Source organism: Dreissena polymorpha, chromosome 3 (assembly GCF_020536995.1).
Source record: "Dreissena polymorpha isolate Duluth1 chromosome 3, UMN_Dpol_1.0, whole genome shotgun sequence".
NCBI lineage: Eukaryota > Metazoa > Mollusca > Bivalvia > Myida > Dreissenidae > Dreissena > Dreissena polymorpha.
This window is the reverse complement of record NC_068357.1, coordinates 116,929,763-116,953,958: the sequence shown is the minus strand read 5'-3', so window position 1 is coordinate 116,953,958 and position 24,196 is coordinate 116,929,763. Positions and strand designations below refer to the sequence as shown.

Here is a 24,196-nt window from a genome sequence, read left to right as displayed (position 1 = left end):
TAACATACACTACACATGAAAAAAATGTTGTTGCTAAAGTTCTTCAATGGCGCTAGACCAGGCCAGAAAAGAAGCTAAGCGATGAGGAAAAAAAAAAATCGAAAGAATATGAAGCAAAACAGGTAAAAAGAACTTTTCAAAGTACGTGATAGTCTGACAGAAGTTGGTTGCATTATGACTCTAATGATGGTCTTGACTTTCAGGATGAAGAAGGTAACACCAATTGTGTCATGTTATTTTGTTTTGAGTCTGACTAGAATTTAAAGCTGTTGTCCATCATACACTGTAATCACTAGAACAAGCAAGTGTTTTATTTTACTTTATCGAGTGTACTTGTACACAGGCAGCACATTGCAATAAATATGAGTTAAACTTCACTTATTGCTTCAGTTATAAACTCACGCTGTTCGGTCAGTTGAATTTTTGTCCGGACAGGCTAACTTTTCCATCAGCCTGTCCGGTTGACAGGCACTTTTTGGGAATTTTCAGGAAGCCTGTCATTGTTGGAAATAAAACTGATCTACATGAATAAACAATATGACATGTATGTTTCTCCAACTAAGGGAATAGGACCAGCCTATTCACAACTCTCTGGAAACAGTAACCTTGACCTTATTTAGGTAACCTTGAATCAAAACGACTCAACAGCCTCCACAAAGGGCAAGGTCATTTACTCTTCCACACATGTAACACTGATATGTAAAACTACATAGCAGCTGACTTGTTGTGGATATTTTCCCTGCTATGATTATCACACATCAATGGATAAATGGTGGAATTACAATAAAAAGAAGTTAAACACAATGAAGCTTGCCACTATTGTCCACAATAAGCTTGTCCATGCCACGAGGGCCGAGTGTTGTTCTGACAGCATCTGCTATGGCTCCACAGGCATTGATGTTGCTAACTATCTGCGGCACCCCTTGGGAGGAGTCTGTGCCTTCTTTTAAAAGAATTATCTGTGGTTGCTACAAAATAACAAAAACAAACTTATGAATGTAACCTCTTTAACTTGTTTGCATATCTACTATTCAAGCTGTGCTTAACGTTCAAAAACAATTTTTTCTAATGCTCAGAGTATGTTGGATTGTTGCTGTGCAGGATTTCTTGCAGTTGAAATTGAATCCCTTGCATTTATATTTTGCCATTTCCATAAAGGTTCCTATTATCCTTATCTGTTAGCAGCTTTCTTAATACATACTTTCATCACGAAAGGAGTTTCATGCGTTTATAACTCACCATATCAGATGTCTAATTAGTTGACACTAGAAAAGAGAATCTTCGAGAAATAATCTTGTTGCTACATGTACACGGAAAGTACACGAACATTTTTAACAGTCGGTATAATCTTAAAAATTATACATCTACAGTGCAGTTAAATGATTATTATATGTTTTCGTAAAAAATATCCCACTTCAATAATTATTTCCTGTAAGATTCAAGACGATAAAATATCGGTTAAATTCTGTAGTTACCATCATAATTTCTGCGTCTACTACCACCACAATGAAGAGTAACTAGCCTTACTATTGGGGTTACAAAACACTAAACTGATGCAGAAACGCAGTAGTTACCTTTGCTTAATCATTTATGTTTGTAAACAGGTTTGTAAACATATATAATAGCTCTTCATTAGGCCTAATGATTGGTGTTACGATTTAAACGATGGTGAAAATATCTGCACCATCCTGAGAAATAACTACATTTTCCTTGACAAGTAACGCCATTTATTCCAAATATGTACAGTTGTATCTAAGTACTGCCCTCTGCTGTAATTATGCTCATAGTTCAACACATGTGGCTGTTCTAGGAGTATAACTTAGACAACATAATTAGCAAATAAAGAGAACTTTGTCTGAGCATTTTCATTAAAAAACAACAACAACATAATACAAACACCAATATCAGGATATTCACTTGCATGTACATACTGGTAGATCAGATAATTTATATATAGGATATTTGTTGTGTTTTTTTTGCTAACAAACAAGTTGAATTGATTCATGTTTGTTTAATAAGTTGCTCCTATCGAAGGGCAAATTTTCATTCCGACGGTAATGTAACAGAAAGTGTTTAACAGCGCTTGTTTTGGACATGGTCTTTCACACTGCTAATGTCACGAGCTAGGTAGCGATTTTGTGTAGAAGTCGTGTGTAATTGGGACAATAATGCAACAATCAGGACGTCATATCCTTATAATTTAAACATCTTTATTTGAGACGCGTTCTGAGAAATCTGGCCTTAATGCATGTGCGTAAAGTGTCGTCTCAGATTAGCCTGTGCGGACTGCACATGCTAACCAGGGACGACACTTTCCGCTTTTAAGGTATTTTTAGTTTCAAGGAAGTCCCTTCTTATCGAAAATAAAGTTTAGGCGGAAAGTGTCGTCCCTGATTAGCCTGTGCGGACTACACAGGATAATCTGGGATGACACTTTACGCACATGCATTATGCCCAGTTTTCTCAGAACGCGGCTCATTTGCATAATACTTTGGGATTATGATCAAGTTAAGACTACCGGTATTTGATCATGTTTTTTCCATAAAGGTTTTAAGTATAAAAGAAATTTGTAAAGGCGCGCATACTAACAATTTATCATAAAATCAAAACAAGTGTCATTTATGTTAATTTTTAATTAAGAATACGCCAAAACAACCCACACCAGGTTGGGAGAGATAAATATCATATATTTTTTTATCAATAGGCTAAAATACCTTACCATCATTTTAATAAATCAAAATCATTTCCAATCAGGAGACGCACCATACTAAACCGGTTTAAAAGACATTATAATTCGGGTACGTTGCTGGATCTCGCTCGTACATCCTTTCTAGGCTATCAGCCATTCAACCTGTTATTTTATACCTCGCAGCGCACGTTTCTAGCTGAACAACGACCTGTTCCAAGTTTCCGGATGTTGTGAAGGTGCGCATATGGGTGCTGGAGAGCATCGACATATACTGGTACATAGACGCCCAGCTGAGATGTAATTATCAAAATGTGCTTCTAATTGATAGAAATAACATCAGTGTGTTATATAAACGATGATAAAAAAGGTTCGTCCCTTATACATAAGCCGTTTTCTACGTATGCTTATACTGGTCGACTGAAGTTCGGATACAGTGACACGTTGATAAGCGTTTACCTCGTAAGTTTTAATAACGTTTGCTGGCGCTTCTCGCCCAGGCGACCCGGGTTAAATCTTCGTTCCCGCCGCATGTGAGCTTGGTTAGTCACCAAAGATGGGGTTTCCTGCGGGTACTCCGACGCACCAAACAGCACAAGACCACCACACAAAATTAACCCATTTATGCCTAGTGGACTCTCACGTACACATCCTTCTAAATTGGATCAATTCATTTTCAAAATTAGGAATGTCTAGTATATTTATTTATATACTTAGAATATTTCCTACAGAAATTCCTTCAAGCAAACAGCGCAGACTCTGATGAGATTTGTGTCGACGCTGTTTGCTAAGGCCTTTTTTCTAGACGCTAGGCATAAATGGGTTAAATGTTTTTAATAGAAAAAAATAGATAGAAACAACAGCTATGTAAAAATTCGTCACATCTTTAGGAGTTAAGAAAGTGAATTACTTAATAGGACAACACTCGGGGTCGGGGGTCCTCACATACTGTAATGCAACCTCAGGCGCTAAGCGACCTAAAAACAACCTGGAAACACAAACTAACTGTGTGCTATGTTTATCATGTACATCTCAATCTCGATTTAACTCAAATTCATTTCTTAATTTATCGTTCATTTCCTTGTTGGATAATTAAACTATTCTAATCGTGTCCAGTGGAACGACGCCTACAGGCTCGGATGTTATTAGGGACAAACTGAGAGTTAACGCTGTCCTGCGAATCTTGTGCGCGTGCATATATAAAAAATATCGAAATTTATCACATATATATTACATGTCGGAGTATCATGGTGTATGAGAAATTTTTCAATATTCTATAGGTCTTTGGATTTATCAATAAAGATATGCATTACTGCAAACATATTGCAGAACTGTGTCTTCCAAAGAAAGAAAAGGATTTCCAAAACGCAATACCTTGGTTGAGGGTATGCAGAAGTGCGATAAACAATTGATGAGGCGCATTCGAATGGTGGTCAAAGTACAATGGGCAGTGCAAAAAGGCGGGCTGTTTCGTTTTCGCCATAAGTGCAAAATGGGGATTGTATTATGTTTTTACTAAATAGGTAATATGAAAACACACTACAGTGTGTTCGTAATCGCGTAAGTATTATCTGAGGCTAACGTTTGCTTGAATAATATTAATTTGAAATATTGACCGCTGACGATGGAATACTTTTTACATGATTTTTTAAGATGGATGTAGCGTTCGAGATATCGGATGGAAGGCTATTGAAAGCGCGAGTAGTGAATAAGATAAAATAATTTGAGTAATTTTTGTAAACGTTACCCAGATATAATAGAATGCTTGCTGGAGAAGTGCAACCATCAACGTGATTGTAGCAATTAAACAACTTACTATACAATAGCTGGGTGGTCGGTATTCGCCACAACTGTGACACACTCATATTGGTTTAAAGCTTATCGAAAATTCTATTTATCGTTATTGTACTTCGATTTGAAGAAAACAAGTCATGAATATATCTTTATTCGGAAGTATAGTTGATTAGTATGTGAACTACAGCTTCTTACAACCAGCAGGTCTAAACAATCTATCAAGTCAGTTTTCACAGCTGCGCCGTATGTTTTGAAGGAAACTCGAAACTGATCATAACATATTATCGCTATAGGGAATGGTACGCTATTTTTTTTAAGTAACTAACAGTATTTCATATAGTAAAACTGATAAACATTCCTTTTAAAATTGTACTTAATATGTTTTGGATGTTCAATATAATACTAGTGTTCTCGTTTGTGTTCTTTGTGACCTGTTGCAGTCTAGCTTATATGTCGATTTCTTATTTTTAATTGATTCAAACAATCTTTGTAGAAGACCAGTATACAATAATAAACATCAACTATATCTTAAATCAGTTGTCGCTAGCATGAACGACCGATTTGATAACGAGATGCTGATTACTAGTTCTAGGCGTAGTGACAAAAATCAATGTTGACCACCCGCTGAGCAATGCACTTCATACAGTAGCTCGTGGACAGTTAACTTTAATTTGAATTACCACATATCCTGTCGAGATTTGCACGTTCGGTGTACTAGAAAACAACGTAAATGCGGAATGGGACGTCCAAATTACAAAGAAACAGTTGGTAAAATGGACATACAACTGCAATTTTCGCGCTTACTTTATAATAATAATTTATCGACGTCTTTCAACGCGTCCATTCGTGTTTCCAGTTGGATATCAAGGTATAGCAAGTGGTAGAGGACACGATATTAGGTCTTTAATGCCCTGTGCGAAGCGCCCATTACACGGCATCTAAATTATACTTCTCATGGGAAAGACAGAGAGAAGTATGTTCATGTTGGTGTTGGATCAAACATGTGAAACGTCAGTTTTTGTATCATTGTTTAACCACTAGATCGCTGATGGTTTGAAGGTGGAAATATACGTATTAAAACAGTTTGATTGGTATTAGTTGTGTGACCTCAAGATTTTGTGACCATCAATACCATTTGAATACAGGTAACCCAACTTAAAAGTTTATTCATAATGTAGGAACTTTGACAAACATATCATCAACAATTACATACAAACATATACAGCAGTAGTTGTAAAATGGCATTCGTTTTTTTATCATGTGAAATAAAATACAATCAAAGCATAATTCTAATTACACAAAACTATCGAGTACTAGTACATCATGTAAATGTAATTGATACACAAAATACATTGTTATTGCACCTAAAACCTGATGAGAGCCAAAACTAACTAGTAACCATAACTAAAGCATATCAATGTTTCATCCATAACAAACTAAATATAACTTCTAAAGGTATATTACGTGCGTACAAAGCAATGATAATTCAGGATTTGTATCCAATACTTATATGTATATGCTATTTTTCATGAATAATTGCTACATAAATAGATCTAAATCTACGATAATGACATACACCTTTGGTGTTTAGTAATCCAAATATTCTTCCAATCACTTCTGACAACGACAAAGGATGCATGACCGTAAAATGTGGTCCCAGATTAGTCTGTATGGCATGCACAGGCTCATCTGGGACCACACTTTACTCACATGCATTACGCCCGGTTTTCCCAGAGGGAGTCTCCCATTTTTAAAATAAATTGGATTTCAGATTTCAATATCAATGGTTTATCCATCAGTGTTTTCCTAGATAAATTTTAAATTGTAAAAAGAACTTTACAAGTAAAATGTAATCCATGGGCAGTATTTCTTAATTTGATTTCTGTCAATTACATACTAGTGTGAGTTTTGAACAATATTTGTCTTAGCTGTTAATATCAATTTACATATGTAAGAATTAGTGTGCAAGATGTTTTAAATCTGTTCAAGGTGATGCAAATACGCATGTATGACCAAGTATATTTTTATTCTTACTTGTCACAAACAAATTTGCTTAGAATGATGGTTTAAATAATAAAACATAAAATAAACAAGGCCTTAAAAATCTCCATTGAGAGTCGTATGAGGAATATGAAAAGAAGTCCATGCATTTTCATAACAAGAGGGCCTGAAAGGCCCAAAGTTGCTCACCTGAGATAACAAGATATCAGACCTGTTTACCCTACCGATTGCTCCTCAGTAGTACGGAGGGCATCTCTCAGTAGTTTTGGGCTGTTGTCAGTAGTTTTAACCTTTTCAATCATTTTGAGCATTAAAACACCATGACTGGGTCACATATCAGTTTAATGGTACATAAAGCATTAAATGAAATTACTTGCTAATAATTAAATCTGTTAAGTGATTTTATTTGCTTTTATTTGTTACAGCCTTTGCCATTTGGTTTGGGAAAAATGGCGCGATAAACCATGAAATTTGAAAAAAAGCGTGATAAACCATGAAACTGGGAAACATTAAGCATTATAAATATGATTATAAGTAACAGAATTAAAATTGTTTTTAAGTGCATGTTTGACAGCATTTTTATATTATAAAGTGCTGCTTTAATGTCTTCTTACAATGAAGACAATATTTAATTAATATCCATCCACATGCATATTAAACTTACAATAATCTATAGATTCTTAAAAACACCATTTGATCAGAAGCTCTTTAAGAGTAGCTATTAATTTAATTCAGTATTTTTTTAAATTAAATATCATAAGGGAAAAACATAACCAAATATTGACAAATACCCTTTAGTGTTCTTGTTGTGTTAATAATGTATTTAATGGAGTTAAAATAATATATTTTATTTGTTTACCTTTCAATATCTTGCACTTTACAACCTCAGTTCAATGCTATTTCATTAAACTGTACAGCTTAACAAACATAATAAAGCAGAATATGCATATGAATCTGAGTATACACAGATCCACTAACATATAAATCAAATCATGTTTGTCTCTTTCCTTTTGCGGACAATACTCATTATAATAAATGCTTTAACTTTGTGAGTAGACTGAACTACAATTTTCCAACACTTGTTTCCGTGACGCACATTCACAGTGCATATTTCTGATAAATATTTTATTTTTATTTTTATCTCAAAAGTAGTATTTTGCGTGAATTGACACACACATTATATTATTCCCTAATGACCATATGATATCCGTAGTTAATTTGAATGGTATTTATTATTTTCGCCGTTAATCGCAATTTCTCGTCTGCTTGCCGCCATCTTGGACGTGTGTAAAAACAGGGGTGCTCAATCCGGATACATCGACTATCGTTGTTATTCTCCGCAATAGAGAGAGAGATGTGTATACTGGATAGCAACGTAAAATCGTATATATTCGGCTAAATTTGCGAACCAATACGCATGTCAGTTTTTGTTCGTTGACGACTCGACAAGCTCGATCAGCACTCGTTCCCCGGGTGGCTTGAATTTTTGTTTCTTACTAAGCAAGCGCCAAAATGATTATGATTGATAAATAACCCGTAAAGACCGAAAATAAGCGAAAGTACGATTAAAATCTGAAATTTGACCATTTTGATCGATGGATCCGTAGTTTTTCAGTACAAATCAGTAGTGAGTAGTTTAGCCAAATAATCCGTAGTAACTACGGCGAATCCGTAGAAGTAAACAGGTCTGAGATATTATTGGGACAAATCTTCTGACCAAGATTCATGAAGATTGGAAATAAATGTGGCCTCTAGAGTGCTAACAAGGTTTTACTATAGCAATATATAGCCATATAAGAAAAATGCCCCGCCCCCGGTGGCCATGTTTTAAAAGCAACCAAAACCATTTTCGAACTCATCCAAGATATCATTGGGACAAATCTTCTTTCATGAAGACCGGAAAATAAATGTGGCCTCTAGAGTGTTAACAAGGTTTTACTATAGCCATATTAGGAAAAATGCCTCGCCCCCTGGTGGCCATGTTTTTCAACCAACGGACATCATTTTCCAACTCATCCAAGATATCATTGAGATGAATGTTCTGACCAAGTTTCATGAAGATCGAACAATATATGTGGCCTCTAGAGTGTTAACAAGGATTTACTATAGCAATACATTTATATATAGCCATATAAGGAAAAATGCCCCACCCTTTGGCAGCCATGTTTTCAAGCAAAGATTCCCATTTTCAAACTCATCCAAGATATCATTAAGACAAATCTTCTGACCAAGTTTCATGAAGATCGGAAAATAAATGTGGCCTCTACAGTGTTAACAAGGTTTTACTATAGCCATATAAGGAAAAATGCCCCGCCCCCTGGCGGCCATGTTTTTCAACCTAAGCATCCTTTTTGGAACTCTTCTAAGATATTATTGGGATGAATCTTCTGGCCGAGTTTCATGAAGATTTGACAATATATGTGGTCTCTAGAGTGTTAACAAGATTTTACTATAGCTATAATAGCCCTATAAGCAAAAATGCCACACCCTTGGCAGCCATGCTTTTCAAGCAAACGTAACCATTTTCGAACTCATCCAAGATATCATTGAGACCAATCTTCTGACCAATTTCATGAAGATTGGACAATAAATGTGGCCTCTAGAGAGTTAACAAGGCAAATGTTGACAACGCACAACGAACAAAAGGAGATCACAAAAGCTCACCATGAGCACATTGTGCTCAGGTGAGCTAAAAAGGGGAAAATATCATGACTGTGGTGTTACACATGGCTGTATCACATGTGTTGATTAGGCTTTGTTTCTTTAATATAACACCACACAACCAATGAGTGCAATACTACTCACTAGACCATCACAGTAACATTATATTTATTATACACCTCCTAAACAATTTGTAAATACTCTTCAAAATGACACTGTATTATGGAATCATAACATTTAAAAACAAACAAGGGACAAAATTGTCACAAAACCAGGTTTTCATTGTGAAAAAAAAATCTGATAAAGGGAGAAAACTCAAACTGAACTTTTGAAATGACCAAAAAAAATTAACCCCCTTTGTAAGTTTTTTTTTTTTTTTAAATCTATTTTTAGTCGTGGCGACCTTGACATTGGAGATATTGACGTGATTCTTTCGTGGGACACACCGTCCCATGATGGTGAACAAATGTGCCAAATGATTTTAAAATCTCACAATGAATGACATAGTTATGGCCAGGACAAGCTCATTTATGGCCATTTTTGACCTTTGAACTCAAAGTGCGACCTTGACCTTGGAGATATCGACGTAATTATTTCGCGCGACACACCGTCCAATGATGGTGAACAAATGTGCCAAATGATTTTAAAATCTGACGATGAACGACATAGTTATGGCTCGGACAAGCTCATTTATGGCCATTTTTGACCTTTGAACTCAAAGTGTGACCTTGACCTTGGAGATATCAACGTAATTATTTCGCGCGACACACCGTCCAATGATGGTGAACAAATGTGCCAAATGATTTTAAAATCTGACAATGAACGACATAGTTATGGCCCGGAGAAGCTTATTCCGCCAGCCCGCCAGCCAGCCAGCCCGCCAGCCCGCCAGCCAGCCAGCCCGCCAGCCAGCCAGCCCGCCCGCATTCGCCAATCTAATAACCAGTTTTTTCCTTCGGAAAACCTGGTTAAAAACCTGGTTAAAAACAAATTATAGAAATGTTATGAACAGATGGCATGATTTCGTTGATAACATATATTTGTGTGTCTTTAAATAGAACAATGCTGCTCAGAAGAATACAGAACATGTAACAGATAACAGTAGTCAGCTTTACCAGGCTTTGAATACAGAAACTGATCAACGGTAAAATAGGGAACTCCTATCCAGTAGATCATATTTGATTATGGAAGTAACCTATTATTTAAATAATAATATATATAGGCATATAATATGCATTCTTATCTAAAAATTAATTATGTGATCAATCAAGTTTTAGAAAAACTATTATATAACTGACAATTGAGAGTCTCCTAAATTCATCTATGACTGAAATGGTAATACTGAAAGCTAAACAACATCTTTATAAATATTCTCGCCAAGCTATGACCTCACAATGAGTCTCAAGTAACAGAGGCCATGGCAACGTTTGGGGCGATTGCAGTGAGGCTGACTCTAGGTGCCTGCAATGGTGCTCGGTTGAAACTTGTCACATTATTGGACAGTTCTCCATGCAGTTGGGTTCCGTTACCCGAGCGATGTTCAATGTGACCGTTTCGCTGATGTCCGTACTCAAACTTAATTCTTAGTTCGCCAATATGGGACTTTGGTAAAATGTCTGGAATCCACTCTATGATGAATGGTGTTGGTTCACGCTGGTCTGCAGAGGTGTTGCCTACAATACAACAAGATAAACAAATTGAGAATTAATTAATAAAAGTTAACTTCATTTTTGCATTTACTGTTACGCAGAAATAGTCTTTTTTTAACTCACTGTCCAAAAATGTAATATTCTCAAAGAAAAGAACACATTTCGATTTATAACAAGATGTGTTTGTGAAACACAATGTCCCCTATATGATGTTTGACCTTGTAGGATGACCTTGACCTTGACCCTTCACCACGCGAAATGTGCAGCTCCTTGAGATACACAAGCATTTCAAATATAAAATTGCTAGCTTCAATATTGCAGAAATGACATTACATGCGCAATTTTGACCCATATATTTGACCTTGAAGGATGACCTTGACCTTTCACAACTCAAAATGTGCAGCTCCATGAGATACACATGCATGCCAAATATCAAGTTGCTATCTTCAATATCGCAAAAGTATTCATAAAATAAGCGATTTGGGCCACATATATTTGACCTCTGACCTTGGTCAGACCTCTGACCTTGAAGGATGACCTTGACCTTTCACCACTCAAAATGTGCAGCTCCATGAAATACACATGCATGCCAAAAACAGGGGTGTGATTGAGGCGAAGTCAGAGGGGAGGAAAATTATGTCGACTGATTTTGACTACGCGAATCGCGCGAATAACGCAATGACAAACCTTAAAACAGACATTAAAATAAAACATACATTAAAATAAACAATTTCTTGAACTTCATAACACTATTTCTTTATGAAAACCTGTTTAACTTCACATTTCACATACTGAGGATGCAAAGTAAACAATATTTACTGTGATCAAAAACAGCAGTTGTTCAATGTATTCACAGTAAATGGACGTATTTAATTAAATATCAAATGGGGAAAACATTAATTAATATAAACAAACACACTTGAGTGTTCTTGTTGAGTTAATGATGTATTAAACTGAGTAAAATTAATACATTTTAATGTGTTTACCTTTTAAAATCTTGCATTTCACATCTACAGTTCAATGCTATTTCAATTAACTGAACAGTGTGACAAACTTAATAAAGCAGAATATGCATATGAATCTGATTACACACAGATCCACTAACATATAAATCAAATCATGTTTGTCTATTTCCATTTTTAAACGATACTCTTCTAAATTGTTTTACTTCGCAAGTGAACTCCAATTTGCAAACACTGGTTTCCGAGAAACAAATTCACTGTGCACATTAGTAAAAAAAAATATGTGTTGCTTGTATCTAAAACACAGTCTTCATCGATGACAGACACATTTCATTTATCCTATCTAACTATATGATGACAGTCGCTAATTCGATTGATATTTGTCATTTGGATAAACTTAATTTTCGCTTTGCAACTGCGCCATTTGCAAACAAATCAGAAAAGAAATAACGAACGCATTTAAAAAGAACGATTTTAATTGGTAGATTGGAAAACAACAGCCAATGACATTGCTCGTTTCAAATTGCTTAGGCAGAATCTACCAGTGTACTTTACGGAGTGATTTCGGGAGCCACGGATATTTCGGGCCGCTTATAAAAGACGTCCGCGGAACCGGACGTACCCCCCTCCTCCCCCCCCATTTTTTCACGAATTTACGCGAATCTCAGAAATTACCTCCGAGACAACCCGATCCGCGGAAATCCGCGGATCCGCGGAAAAATCACACCCCTGCAAAAATCAAGTTGCTATCTTCAATATCCCAAAAGTATTCATAAAATAAGCGATTTGGGCCACATATATTTGACCTCTGACCTTGAAGGATGACCTTGACCTTTCACCACTCAAAATGTGCAGCTCCATGAGATACACATGCATGCCAAATATCAAGTTGCTATCTTCAATATTGCAAAAGTATTCATAAAATGAGCGATTTTGGCCACATATATTTGACCTCTGACCTTGAAGGATGACCTTGACCTTTCACCACTCCATAATGTGCAGCTTCATGAGATACACATGCATGCCAAAAATGAAGTTGCTATCTTCAATATAGCAAAAGTTATTGCAAAATGTTAAAGTTGGCGCAAACAGACAGACAGACAGACAGACCAACCAACCAACAGACAGGGCAAAAACAATATGTCCCCCACTACTATAGTGGGGGACATAAAAATCTGAACAAGCGCTGTCCCCTTAGGTGCCAAATGCACCCAAAGTATCATTTTGACATTATGGTCTGCACATAAAAAATGGCCATAAGATAATACCTCCTTAAATTCTGAAGAGAAAGTTATTGTTTATTTACTCTGCACATCCCCTGAAACCATTTTATCCGTATGTGAAGTTTAATTTGGATCCCTTTAATAATCCCAAGTTATGCTACACCGGCAGTTATGCTTCACACAAGAAGAAAGACAGAGTGATGGACAAAACGTCTGAAAGAAGATAGAAGGGATGATGGGACTTCGATGACTTTGGGGGCATAAAATGACTTCAGGACTTTTCAACAAACTCTTTAGAAATTATCCGTCTTGTCTTGCCAATTGAATATTGGTAATTGTAATTGCTAACTGCATGATTTTTTTGGAAAAGGGTACAGATGTTTATAACAGAACAAGATATGTGTTTGTCAGAAACACTATGTCCCCTACTGCGCCACTTTGATTGATTTTTTTCCCTTTAAAGCTTATTACTTCCCTTGGATTTGTTTTTTTGACCTTTGACCTTGAAGGATGACCTTGACCTTTGACCTTGAAGGATGACCTTGACCTTTCACCATTCAAAATGTGCAGCTCCATGAGATACACATGCACGCCAAATATGAAGTTGCTATCTTCAATATTGCAAAAGTTATCGCAAAACTTTAACCAAGGTTAAAGTTTTGGGACAGAATGACAGACAGACAGGCCAAAAACAATATGCACCCGATCATTCGATCCGGGGGCATAAAAATAGAATAAAACAAACAGAATCAACTAAGTTCACTTACCAACTTTGAGGAAGGTCTTCAGTTCTGAGGGTCGTATGGGCAGCTTATCTCCCATGTCCTCCACTTTGGGCACCTCATAGATGTCATACGTGGAGTCCCTGTTCTCCACAAAGTTACGAGTGATCTCGAGTGGCATCTGGAATAGTCAGACATCTTGATCTTACTGAACAGGGGTTGGTTGTGTTGCAAATGATCATTATTTGCCTGATAAGGTTTGGCTAGCTCAGTTGGAAGAGGGCTGGGCTTATTCCAACTGCCGCCTGGCAACAATTCTTGTGTGGTGATTAATCATAAAATCTTTTCTACAACAATTCTCCCCCTACCTCTGATATAAGTAGGGCAGTTTTCAATTACTGGCATAAGTATGTGCACCTATTACTGGCCATCCCAGGAAAGTGATACCTTGATATGATAGAAATACTGTTGAAAAGAGCAAACAAATGAAACCAACCAAACGCACAAACATTATTTTATCTACCAGATACAGCTTGAAACATTAAAGTTCAATGCAAATAGTCATTCACCATTTGATCTGCAATGCGACTATTACTTTATCACAAAGCAAATACATGTAATGACAATTTTACAATGCAACTTATTCTGACCATAATAATGATAAATACTTAAAAGGCCAATGTTGGAATAATTGATAAAATTGAAAAAAATAATCAACAAAATACTCATAAAAGTCACTCTACATAAAACAGTATGCAAAACACATGATGGGCATGAGAAAATATTGATGCCATCCCTATGCAAAAAGTTGAAAAGTGCATACATAAAAAATATATGTTATCATTCACACATACTACGACCTTAACAAACATTATTTAATGCGTTTTTTTAATTTATTTCAAATACAACAGAACATGCCTCATCTGGGGTTCTGTCTACAAGCATAAATAACATGCTTGAATTGTGTCCTGTATTGAGAATGAGTTTTGTTTATCCAATTGTTTTAAGGAACAAATGAAAACTTCAAAAGTAAGTTATAATTTCATGTATTTGTTCCTATTTATAAAAGAATATGGTTTTTATCTTAATACATCTAAAAATTATGGTCAGTTTCTGGTTGAAAAAAATCCACACTAGTCTTGGTCAGTGTTCGACACTAAGGCACGTCCAACAGACATTGTCTAGTAAGATCGGTGGTCGGGCTAGTAAAACTGCGGGTTAGCTTGTCCGACTGGTCGTACATAAAAAATCTATACTGATTCATATAACTATAACTAACTGCTGTAAACCCCTTTTTTCTGAATGTGTAAAATTACTCTCGTATCCATTATTTACTGGCGTATATAAATAAACACGGAGCATTCACATGATTCATCGCTATTTTTAGACGCGAAGGAGAGCTTCACGCAGAAATTACTTGTTTCCATTGGTCAAGTTGTCATTAATATTAAAACAGTGCAGTGTCGTAAAACTTTACAGCATGTTTTTACGACTTTTATCCAAAATCGGTATCGTCAATGTAACCATTTTGGCGTAGCAGACAAGAGAATGTAATTTAAAGAATGGCTTTGTTCAAGTTTGGATTTTCGACCGACAAATCAGTAAATAAAGAAGAATCCGATAGTAAAACTGACAGGAAACATAAATACGAAGAAAACGAAAACGTCAATATGATTCTTAATTGAAAATCAAGTTCCCGTGGCTTGAATTTGACGAAGAAAAGCAAAAACTGTTTTGCATCCCATGCAAAGCATACTGAAAGGTCGGCCAGTATGACGAAGGAACTGATAATTTTCGAGTTGATGCACTTAAAAGCCATAATGTGTCTACACAACATGAAAGACATAGGCAAAAATATGAAATTAGTTTTATTTTATTGTTTTACTCTATGCATCAAAATAACTTTCTGGTGTTCACTGATTATTTACTGATAAATCCTGATTAAACAGTTACATGACACAATTGTGTTTAGGTATTTGCAATGTCATTTATGGTCTAGTGGACATCAGATTTGGGCTAGTACATTTTAAGAGGAGCTGGTCCGATGGTCTTGCTGTAAAAAAAGTTAATGTCGAACCCTGTTGGTTATTGCGCCAACAAGAATTTCAGCAAAAGTAATCCCTGTTTATTTTAAAACATGCTTTCTGAAAGGGAAATTAGTAAAAGAAAAAAATCAGAATCAATTTGAGTTGACCAATGGAAAGTCAATAACTATTGCCTTGATAAATGAAAGATAATATTTAACTTTCAAATAAATTGAGAAAGTTTCAGGATATCCTTTGAAACAACCTTGGGCAAAAAGAGAGGCAGAGATTTACATAAATGTGCAAGTTTATAGTTCAGGTAAAACAAGGCTATTGTCAAGCAATATGGTCCCCTACCGGCTCCACCATTGTCAGAAATTCCACCATTTTTAGATTATTATTATTTTGGTTGCCAAAGCAACCACAATTTTTGATGTAGGAACAAAATGAAATGACGTGCATAATGTCCATATTGCCATCTATCCATGTTGCAAGTTTCATGAAAAAATATTAAGAACTTTTAAAGTTATCGCAGGATCCAGAAAAGTGTGACGGACTGACAGACAGACTGACAGACAGACAGAGTGCAAACCATAAGTTCCCTCCGGTGAAATTGGTAGGGGACAACAAGTTAAACCAAATAGCTATAGAAGGAGACAAAAATTCCACTCGTCCGCTCGTATTGACGAGTTAAAATTTTGAAAGGACAAGTGAATATACCTAAAGCTCTCATCCTACAAGACGAGTGAAAAAGCTGATGTTAAAATATTTTTGTTTTTTACCAGTAAGACTCTTTTTCATTGAATAAAATCATTTTCTAAAAGCATATCTATTCCAAAAGTAGAACGCCAATGAACCGGAAATTGTAATTGTAAATTTCATACAGCAGGTGCGCGTTGTTATGCGAGACTGTGTCCTGAGTAAATATTGGCTTTTAGGTGTAAACTTTTCGCATTCATATTGACCGGGAACCATCTGACTGCATTCACTGTAAGTATTCATTTTTAATGAATTATTTAACCGCGAAATAAGTTTTTAAACCAGTCTGAATTTCGTCTGAAAAATGCCTGACATACCAGTGTTCTTTAAAGGGGACGGGGGTGATATTCAAACGTCCGTTCTTTTGTGATCAGCTGGCATGAATAACTACCCGGTAAGTAAGCAGCATTTTAGCAGTGATTTAGAAAACTTTATTAGTCATATCAGTCCTTTATAAATCTTTATTTCATACATATTTGAAGAACAAGTGCATGTGTTTGCTGGACGAGTGAAAATTTTAATGCATTCGTCCTGCAGGATGAGTGCAGTTTATAAATATTTGTGTCCCCTGTATAGTGGCGGTACCTCAGGAGTGTCGAAGATCTGCTTTACATGGATAATGTTGATGATATGCCACGTGTATTTGGTGAAGGTGCCCAGTGGTAGAGCATCCTTACGGACAAATGCTGTCGTGAAGTTTGGAAGACGCTTTTTCTTGCAGCCGTGGGATATTCTCTGCTGGAGACAGTCAAAGAACACCTGTGGTGCATGAAACACCAGCGGGTCGGGATTACCTGCACATTAAAGAATTAAAATTATATATTTACATGTACATGAATACACATATATACAAATATTTGAGAAAAATTGACTTTTTAATTAAAAAGATATTAAACAGTTTCAGGAATGAGATTTTATTCTTGAATTATAATTGATAGGATGGGATTTGTTTTGTGAAAACATGATATTTTCAACCTTTCTATTTGTAGGAAAACTAATGCAGTTACAGTTCATATATTGTGGTGAGTTTTAAATGTACAGAATTTGGAAAACTAACTGTACTATCTATAATTCATTACCATTTTAAGAGTGTTTAACCTTAATTATTTCTGATATCATCGTATAAAACATAATACATTCTATACTATTTTATCATACTTTTACACTGATATTGGCCCGATATACAGGTACCTAACACACATTCTTATATCAGGTCAGTAGGTATATATCTGTCTATATTTTAGGGGTGAGTTACATTACTCATGAAAAACTTAAATGTCATCATTTTCCATAAAAGTTCTCATACATTTATTGTTCTTCTATAAAATAAAGGGCCCAAATAGCATGCTGACATGAACAACATTGCATAATCCTCATGGAAAGGTGCGGGTACCAATGGCCTCAAAATCTTGCAGCGATAAAGGTAAAATGAGGCATTCATTTTGCAAATGGGTTGTCTTATGAAATACATCTCAATGTACACACTCACCACGCTGTCTACAAACTGAGCTAGCAGGTCAGGTAATGTTTATTTTTTGAACAACTTGTTAACATAAAAGACAGCCAGGAAAGCAAAGACTTAGTTACCATCAAACTGATAGTGCATGGTTTGATTGACTCGTTCTGTAACACTGGCCAGCCAGGAATGGAATGTGGTCACCACTTCTGTCTCCTCAATCGGCTGGTTGGGGTGTACTACAAACACAGAATGGTTGAAGATGGTTTTTACACACAAGAAGATATAGTTATAAACTACAATGGGCAGTTGCCCCTATACCAATATAGCCAATTAGGCTGAAATTAACTTAACATTAAGACAAGAGTTCCGCGGTCGGAGATGACCGCATTGAAGCCGGATTTTTGATTTAAATGACAGGAAAGTACCTTTCGTGTTTTTGTCAATGCAATACTTAAATTACTGAAATATTGTTCAAAGGTCAAAATGAAATGTAAGTACTTTTCAAGGCATGAGCAAACCTTGTGTTATGTTTTGAATGCATGCATATACATGAACAACAATAACATTTAAGGTCACAAATATGAACTTGAATTGACAATTAGGAAAGTTTGATCTCAATTTTTTTATTAGCAAATTAGTAACATATTGTTTGAAGTTTCCATCAATTTCATTATCAAATGTAAGAAAATAAACTTAGATGAAATAATACATTTTTACCTACCAAAGTTATAAGAACTTTAACATTTTTACATTCAAGGTCACAGTGACCTTGACCTTAGAATGAATGACCTTGAAATGACCAGTGGTCATCTAAGTGTGCTTGCAAACCTTCATGTCAAGTTTGAAGACTCTATGTCCAAGCATACCAAAGTTATAACAATTTTAACATTTTAACATTTAAGGTCACAGTGACCTTGACCTTCAAATGAATGACATTGAAATGACCAGTGGTCATCTTCTAGTACTGGCCAATCTTTATTTCAAGTTTGAAGACTCTAGGTACAAGCATACCAAAGTTATAACATGAAATAAGAACTTTAACATTTTTACATTCAAGGTCACAGTGACCTTGACCTTCAAATGAATGACCTTGAAATGTCCAGTGGTTACTTACTAGTTCTGGCCAACCTTCATGTCAAGTTTCAAGACTCTAGGTCCAAGCATACCAAAGTTATAACAACTTTAACATTTTTACATTCAAGGTCACAGTGACCTTGACCTTCAAATGAATGACCTTGAAATGTCCAGTGGTTACTTACTAGTTCTGGCCAACCTTCATGTCAAGTTTCAAGACTCTAGGTCCAAGCATACCAAAGTTATAACAACTTTAACATTTTTATATTGAAGGTCACAGTGACCTTCACCTTCAAATGAATGACCTTGAAATGACCAGTGGTCATCTGTTAATCCTGGCCAACCTTCATGTCAAGTTTGAAGACTCTAGGTCCAAGCATACCAAAGTTATACCATGAAATAAGAACTTTAACATTTTTACATTCAAGGTCACAGTGACCTTGACCTTCAAATGAATGACCTTGAAATGACCAGTGGTTACTAACTAGTTATGGCCAACCTTCATGTCAAGTTTCAAGACTCTAGGTCCAAGCATACCAAAGTTATAACAACTTTAACATTTTTTATATTGAAGGTAACAGTGACCTTGACCTTCAAATGAATGACCTTGAAATGACCAGTGGTCATCTGTTAATCCTGGCCAACCTTCATGTCAAGTTTGAAGACTCTAGGTCCAAGCATACCAAAGTTATACCATGAAAGGTCAAAGCATACCAAAGTTATAACAACTTTAACATTTTTTATATTGAAGGTCACAGTGACCTTGACCTTCAAATGAATGACCTTGAAATGACCAGTGGTCATCTGTTAATCCTGGCCAACCTTCATGTCAAGTTTGAAGACTCTAGGTCCAAGCATACCAAAGTTATACCATGAAATAAGAACTTTAACATTTTCGAGCACGCCGCCCGCCCGCCCGCCCCCCCGCCCGCCCGCCCCGCCCGACAACATCAATCTATAAGCCGAGATTTTTTCGAAAAAAATCCGGCTAATAAATGAAAAGTACATGATAAATGTATTCAAGTTAAACAAGAGCACTGCATAACGAGTGCCAACGCTCTGTTGTGGGTGCAGTTTAGAATAAATGAAAGCTTGTCAGATTATTTTTTTTAGGTCACAGTGACCTTGACCTTTAACCTAGTGACCCCTAAATGGGAATGGGGTGTGGAACTCATTAAGGTGCATCTACATATGAAGTTTCAAAGTTGTAGGTGGAAGCACTTTTATTTTAGAGCCAATGTTCAAAACGTTAACAAAATGTAAAGGTTTTAGCACCACGAGCTGACTATGACAATACCTCGGGTTTTCTACGAAAACAGCCTAGCTAAAAATACTGTATTGTAAAGTTTTTGTCCAATGTTTGATAACCAAATGGCATGATATTTTATAATTATTTACATCTTAATGATCCAATTGTTAAATTAATTTTTCTTTTATATTTTTTATTACAATTATTCACAATATAGAAAATGGTGTATGCTTAAATAACTTGTCAAAATCATCATTATTATTTTTTAGTTATCTATTCTAAACAAGGCTATTGTCGAGCAATATGGTCCCCTACCGGCTCCACCATTGTCAGAAATTCCACCATTTACATATTTTTTTATTTTTTGGGGTTGCCATAGCAACCACAATTTTTGACGTAGGAACAAAATGAAATGACGTGCATAATGTCCATATTGCCATCTATCCATGTTGCAAGTTTCATGAAAAAATATTAAGAACTTTTAAAGTTATCGCAGGATCCAGAAAAGTGTGACAGACAGACAGACAGACTGACTGACACACAGAGCGCAAACCATAAGTCCCCTCCAGTGAAACCGGTAGGGGACAATTATCAGGTTATGAAATTTAGAAGCTAGGTACTTTACCATGCAAAATGCGCAATTTTTTACCCAGAAAGTTCTATTTCAAAAAAGTTGGTTTTCGTGATGCATAAATGTAAAGCTATTATGCTAACATTACGCATAATAATTTATTACAGATGCCAAGCTGGTTTTTTCAAGAATACTAAACCGTATTATCTTGCAGACTGAAAGAGCTGTTGTTTTATATCAAATAGTGAGTAACAGTAGGTGTGCACGAGTTAAAAGTAATTTTTCTAGAAATTAAAATGTTTCAATAAAATAAGAAAAACAAGGGACAAAATTGTCAAAAAACCAGGTTTTCAATTTGAAAAAAAAAATTCTGGTAAAGGGAGACAATTCAAAATGTGCATTGTTACTAAATGTTCCAAGTTACCCCCCTTGTTTCAAATTCAAACTATTTTTGACCTTTGAACTCAAAGTGTCACCTTTACCTTGGAGATATCGACGTAATTCTTTCACGCAACACACCGTCCAATGATGGTGAACAAATGTGCCAAATGATTTTAAAATCTAACAATGAATGACATAGTTATGGCCCGGACAAGCTCATTTATGGCCATTTTTCTACCTTTGAATTCAAAGTTTGACCTTGACCTTAGAGATATTGATGTAATTCTTTCGCGCAACACGTGTGTATTGAAATGACTATGACTAAGGAGAATTTGAATAAGTCGCTGCTTAAGACCATGATTATAGAACACATTTACAGACCAATAAAAACATCACTTTAAAGGACCACTTGTTTTTACCAGAGAATTTGATCTATGTTTAAGTCATGTGATAAACAAATTGCAAAATAGTAAAATTGGTTTACAATGGCTGTATGATTTCTTGAATAATTTTTTTTGTCTGGATTTTGGAATTAAAAAAAATCAGAAGCCAGATATACATGGTTGGGATTTAAACATGGAAAAGTACAATACTTTTTTTTAACACCTGATGTAAATGGCCAGCAATGTTAAATGTTATTTTAAGGAACTGAATTTTTCCCAAATCTTAAATTTATCCTTAGCTTGTATAATAGATTGGTTAATTGGTATAATTAACCTGACAATGTCAATAATTACTACAACAGTTTTTCAATATTTTTTAAGGAAACATAAAAGAAGTCCCATTTGACATGTTTATGCAATCCTATAACTAAATTGGTTTCTTGTGTGCCAATTCTTTATTGCCATACCTGGTTTTTTCACAGGAGTGGCCTGTGTTTTCTGCACTGGCTTGCAGCTTATTGCCATTGGTTTAGGAATCTTTCCTTCTTGAAGTGTTAGAAGAGCGCTGCTTGCTTGAACTAAAAATAGAAGTTTATTTAAAAATAAACATTGATTTATTCTGCCAAAGAACATAACATTAATATGAACTTGTTTAGTATCTTAAACATATGACACATTTGTAAACTAATAAGATGAATTTATTGTGTCAAAGAGTTTAACACAGAAATGAAAAAAGATATTTTAATTTACATAAGGGGACATGTAAATTACTTTTAATTTTAGACAAAATTAATGCAGATTGTAATGCAAAACCTTACTAACCCTAGTTTAAGCCTTAGATATTTGCTCCCCCCCCCCCCCAAATAGCAGTGTACCAACAACAACCTACAGTAACAATGCAATGTCCCTTATCAGTGCTGTTCTTTAAACAGACAGCATTTCTATAACTCATTCTTAAAACAGCTGAGAAAAGATTAGTGAATTTTGAGTGGATCAATACGAGGTGTGCAATGTCACCTATTTCATCCTTGCGTTTCTTCTTGGCGGGTGTCTCCGGTAGCTCCTCTGTTACAAACACCTCCCAGGTCTCTGGGCCCTGGGTATGGATGTCAGCCTCATACACTGTCACAAGCTGCTCATCAGGCTTCGGAGAACCTGGCATCTCTGCCAGCTCATCCACCAGGCTCACTGTGACTGGAACGCAGGGGGATAGGGAGCGTTATGAATGCAATTGGGAGAAGATTTTATCATACAATGTATATGTAATATGGGCAGCAGAAAATATCATTAATGCAATACAGATAAAAAAAAACAATACACATATATGTTTGGGTAGCAGAGCATATCATTTATGTAAAATGGGCACCATAGAAAAGCATTTGTGCAACATGGGCAGCTGTCAGCATTAGCACATAAGATCATTAATGCAATATGGGTTGCAAAGAATACACATATATGTATGGGTAGCAGTCATTTATATAATATGGGCAACATAGAATAGCATTTTTGCAATATGTACATCAGCGAATACCATTTATGTCATATGGGCAGCAGATCAGCACTTCCGTTAATGGACGTCCGGGCGTAAATTACGCCCGAAAACGGCAGTCGTACGTCAATTATGCAAATGGTGGCAGTCCCTTGGATGTCCGATAATCCGCATGTACGCTATTTTCTAATACACAACACGTACAAATGTCAACAGTAAATCGGGTTATTCAGACCTTTATTTCCGCCCAAGAGCTACTGTTTTCAATGAATTTCTCAGCGAGTGGCCAATATTGATTTTTCCAGCTGTCAATCAAAGTATTCTTGGTAAGCGCATCAGCCAATCAGCGCTCAGGCAGCCGAATACACGCCGACCCCACGAGAAGCTGTATACAATAATATTAGCGACCTCTGCGTTACGAAGTTTTTATTCAGCAATCAAATATTTGAGTCCACGTATTCCCAGAGGAAGAATGACGTAACGTTGTACATGAAGTCTAATTTTCGCATGATTTTCATCTGTACACGAAATACACGAGAAATGTTATTTGTTGCTTGAATTTTCGTAACCTTCCGTGAATAATAAAATCCTGAATTTTTCGGATAACACGTTTGATTATACGCATTTGAAAATGCATAAGGCTCGATTAGTCATTGTCGGCTCGGGTGCTACTTACATGTACCCCGGGTACGGTGAATATACTTAATCGTACCCGGTCGATATTAGACTGTACCCGAGATGCAAAATCCGATGTCGTTCAAACGCGCTACCGATTATCTTGAAAACACTTCTCTTTAAAAAAAAACTGCATCAACTTGATTTTTGAGTATGAGTTTCGATAATATAGAGGTCTTTTTACAGAAAATTGTAATACATGTGAATATAACTAATTTATAAAAATAGCCGACAACGACCGATTTAGCGTTAAATTTCCCGGATACGTTTTAGTATATTTACCGTACCCAGGGTACATATAATTATACTTAAGAGTACCCAGGGTACATCTAATTAGTACCCGAGCCGACAATGACCAATCGAGCGAAAATAAGCAGTCTGCAAAATTAACCCATCACCTGATCGCGATGAAATCTCGGCTCTGGCGATAGCAA

The 24,196-nt window shown here is 35.9% G+C and overlaps 2 protein-coding genes across 5 annotated transcripts in view; both read right to left on the bottom strand.

Moving 5' to 3' along the window:
* The window catches only part of LOC127871160 (T-complex protein 1 subunit eta-like), a 98,142-nt gene that overhangs the window by 36,357 nt on the left and 37,589 nt on the right, over positions 1-24,196 (bottom strand). The window contains exons 1-2 of one of the 3 annotated variants that reach the window (XM_052413891.1): positions 1,476-1,528; positions 815-968 (exon numbers count right to left, since the gene is read on the bottom strand). In XM_052413891.1, the coding sequence (XP_052269851.1) occupies positions 815-968; positions 1,476-1,481 (160 nt within the window). In that variant the 5' untranslated portion in view covers positions 1,482-1,528. Of the gene's footprint in view, positions 1-814; positions 970-1,239; positions 1,380-1,475; positions 1,529-24,196 lie in introns of those variants that run through there. The other 2 variants (XM_052413892.1, XM_052413893.1) reach the window with 2 other exon arrangements.
* The window catches only part of LOC127871159 (uncharacterized protein C2orf42-like), a 53,107-nt gene continuing 34,541 nt past the window's right edge, over positions 5,631-24,196 (bottom strand). The window contains exons 4-10 of one of the 2 annotated variants that reach the window (XR_008045165.1): positions 22,616-22,792; positions 22,066-22,176; positions 18,069-18,176; positions 17,067-17,275; positions 13,744-13,879; positions 9,850-10,815; positions 5,631-9,687 (exon numbers count right to left, since the gene is read on the bottom strand). Coding sequence is in view for 1 of the 2 variants with exons in the window: in XM_052413889.1 (XP_052269849.1) it covers positions 10,544-10,815; positions 13,744-13,879; positions 17,067-17,275; positions 18,069-18,176; positions 22,066-22,176; positions 22,616-22,792 (1,013 nt within the window). In the remaining variant the exon portion in view is untranslated. Of the gene's footprint in view, positions 10,816-13,743; positions 13,880-17,066; positions 17,276-18,068; positions 18,177-22,065; positions 22,177-22,615; positions 22,793-24,196 lie in introns of both variants that reach the window. The other variant, XM_052413889.1, reaches the window with a different exon arrangement.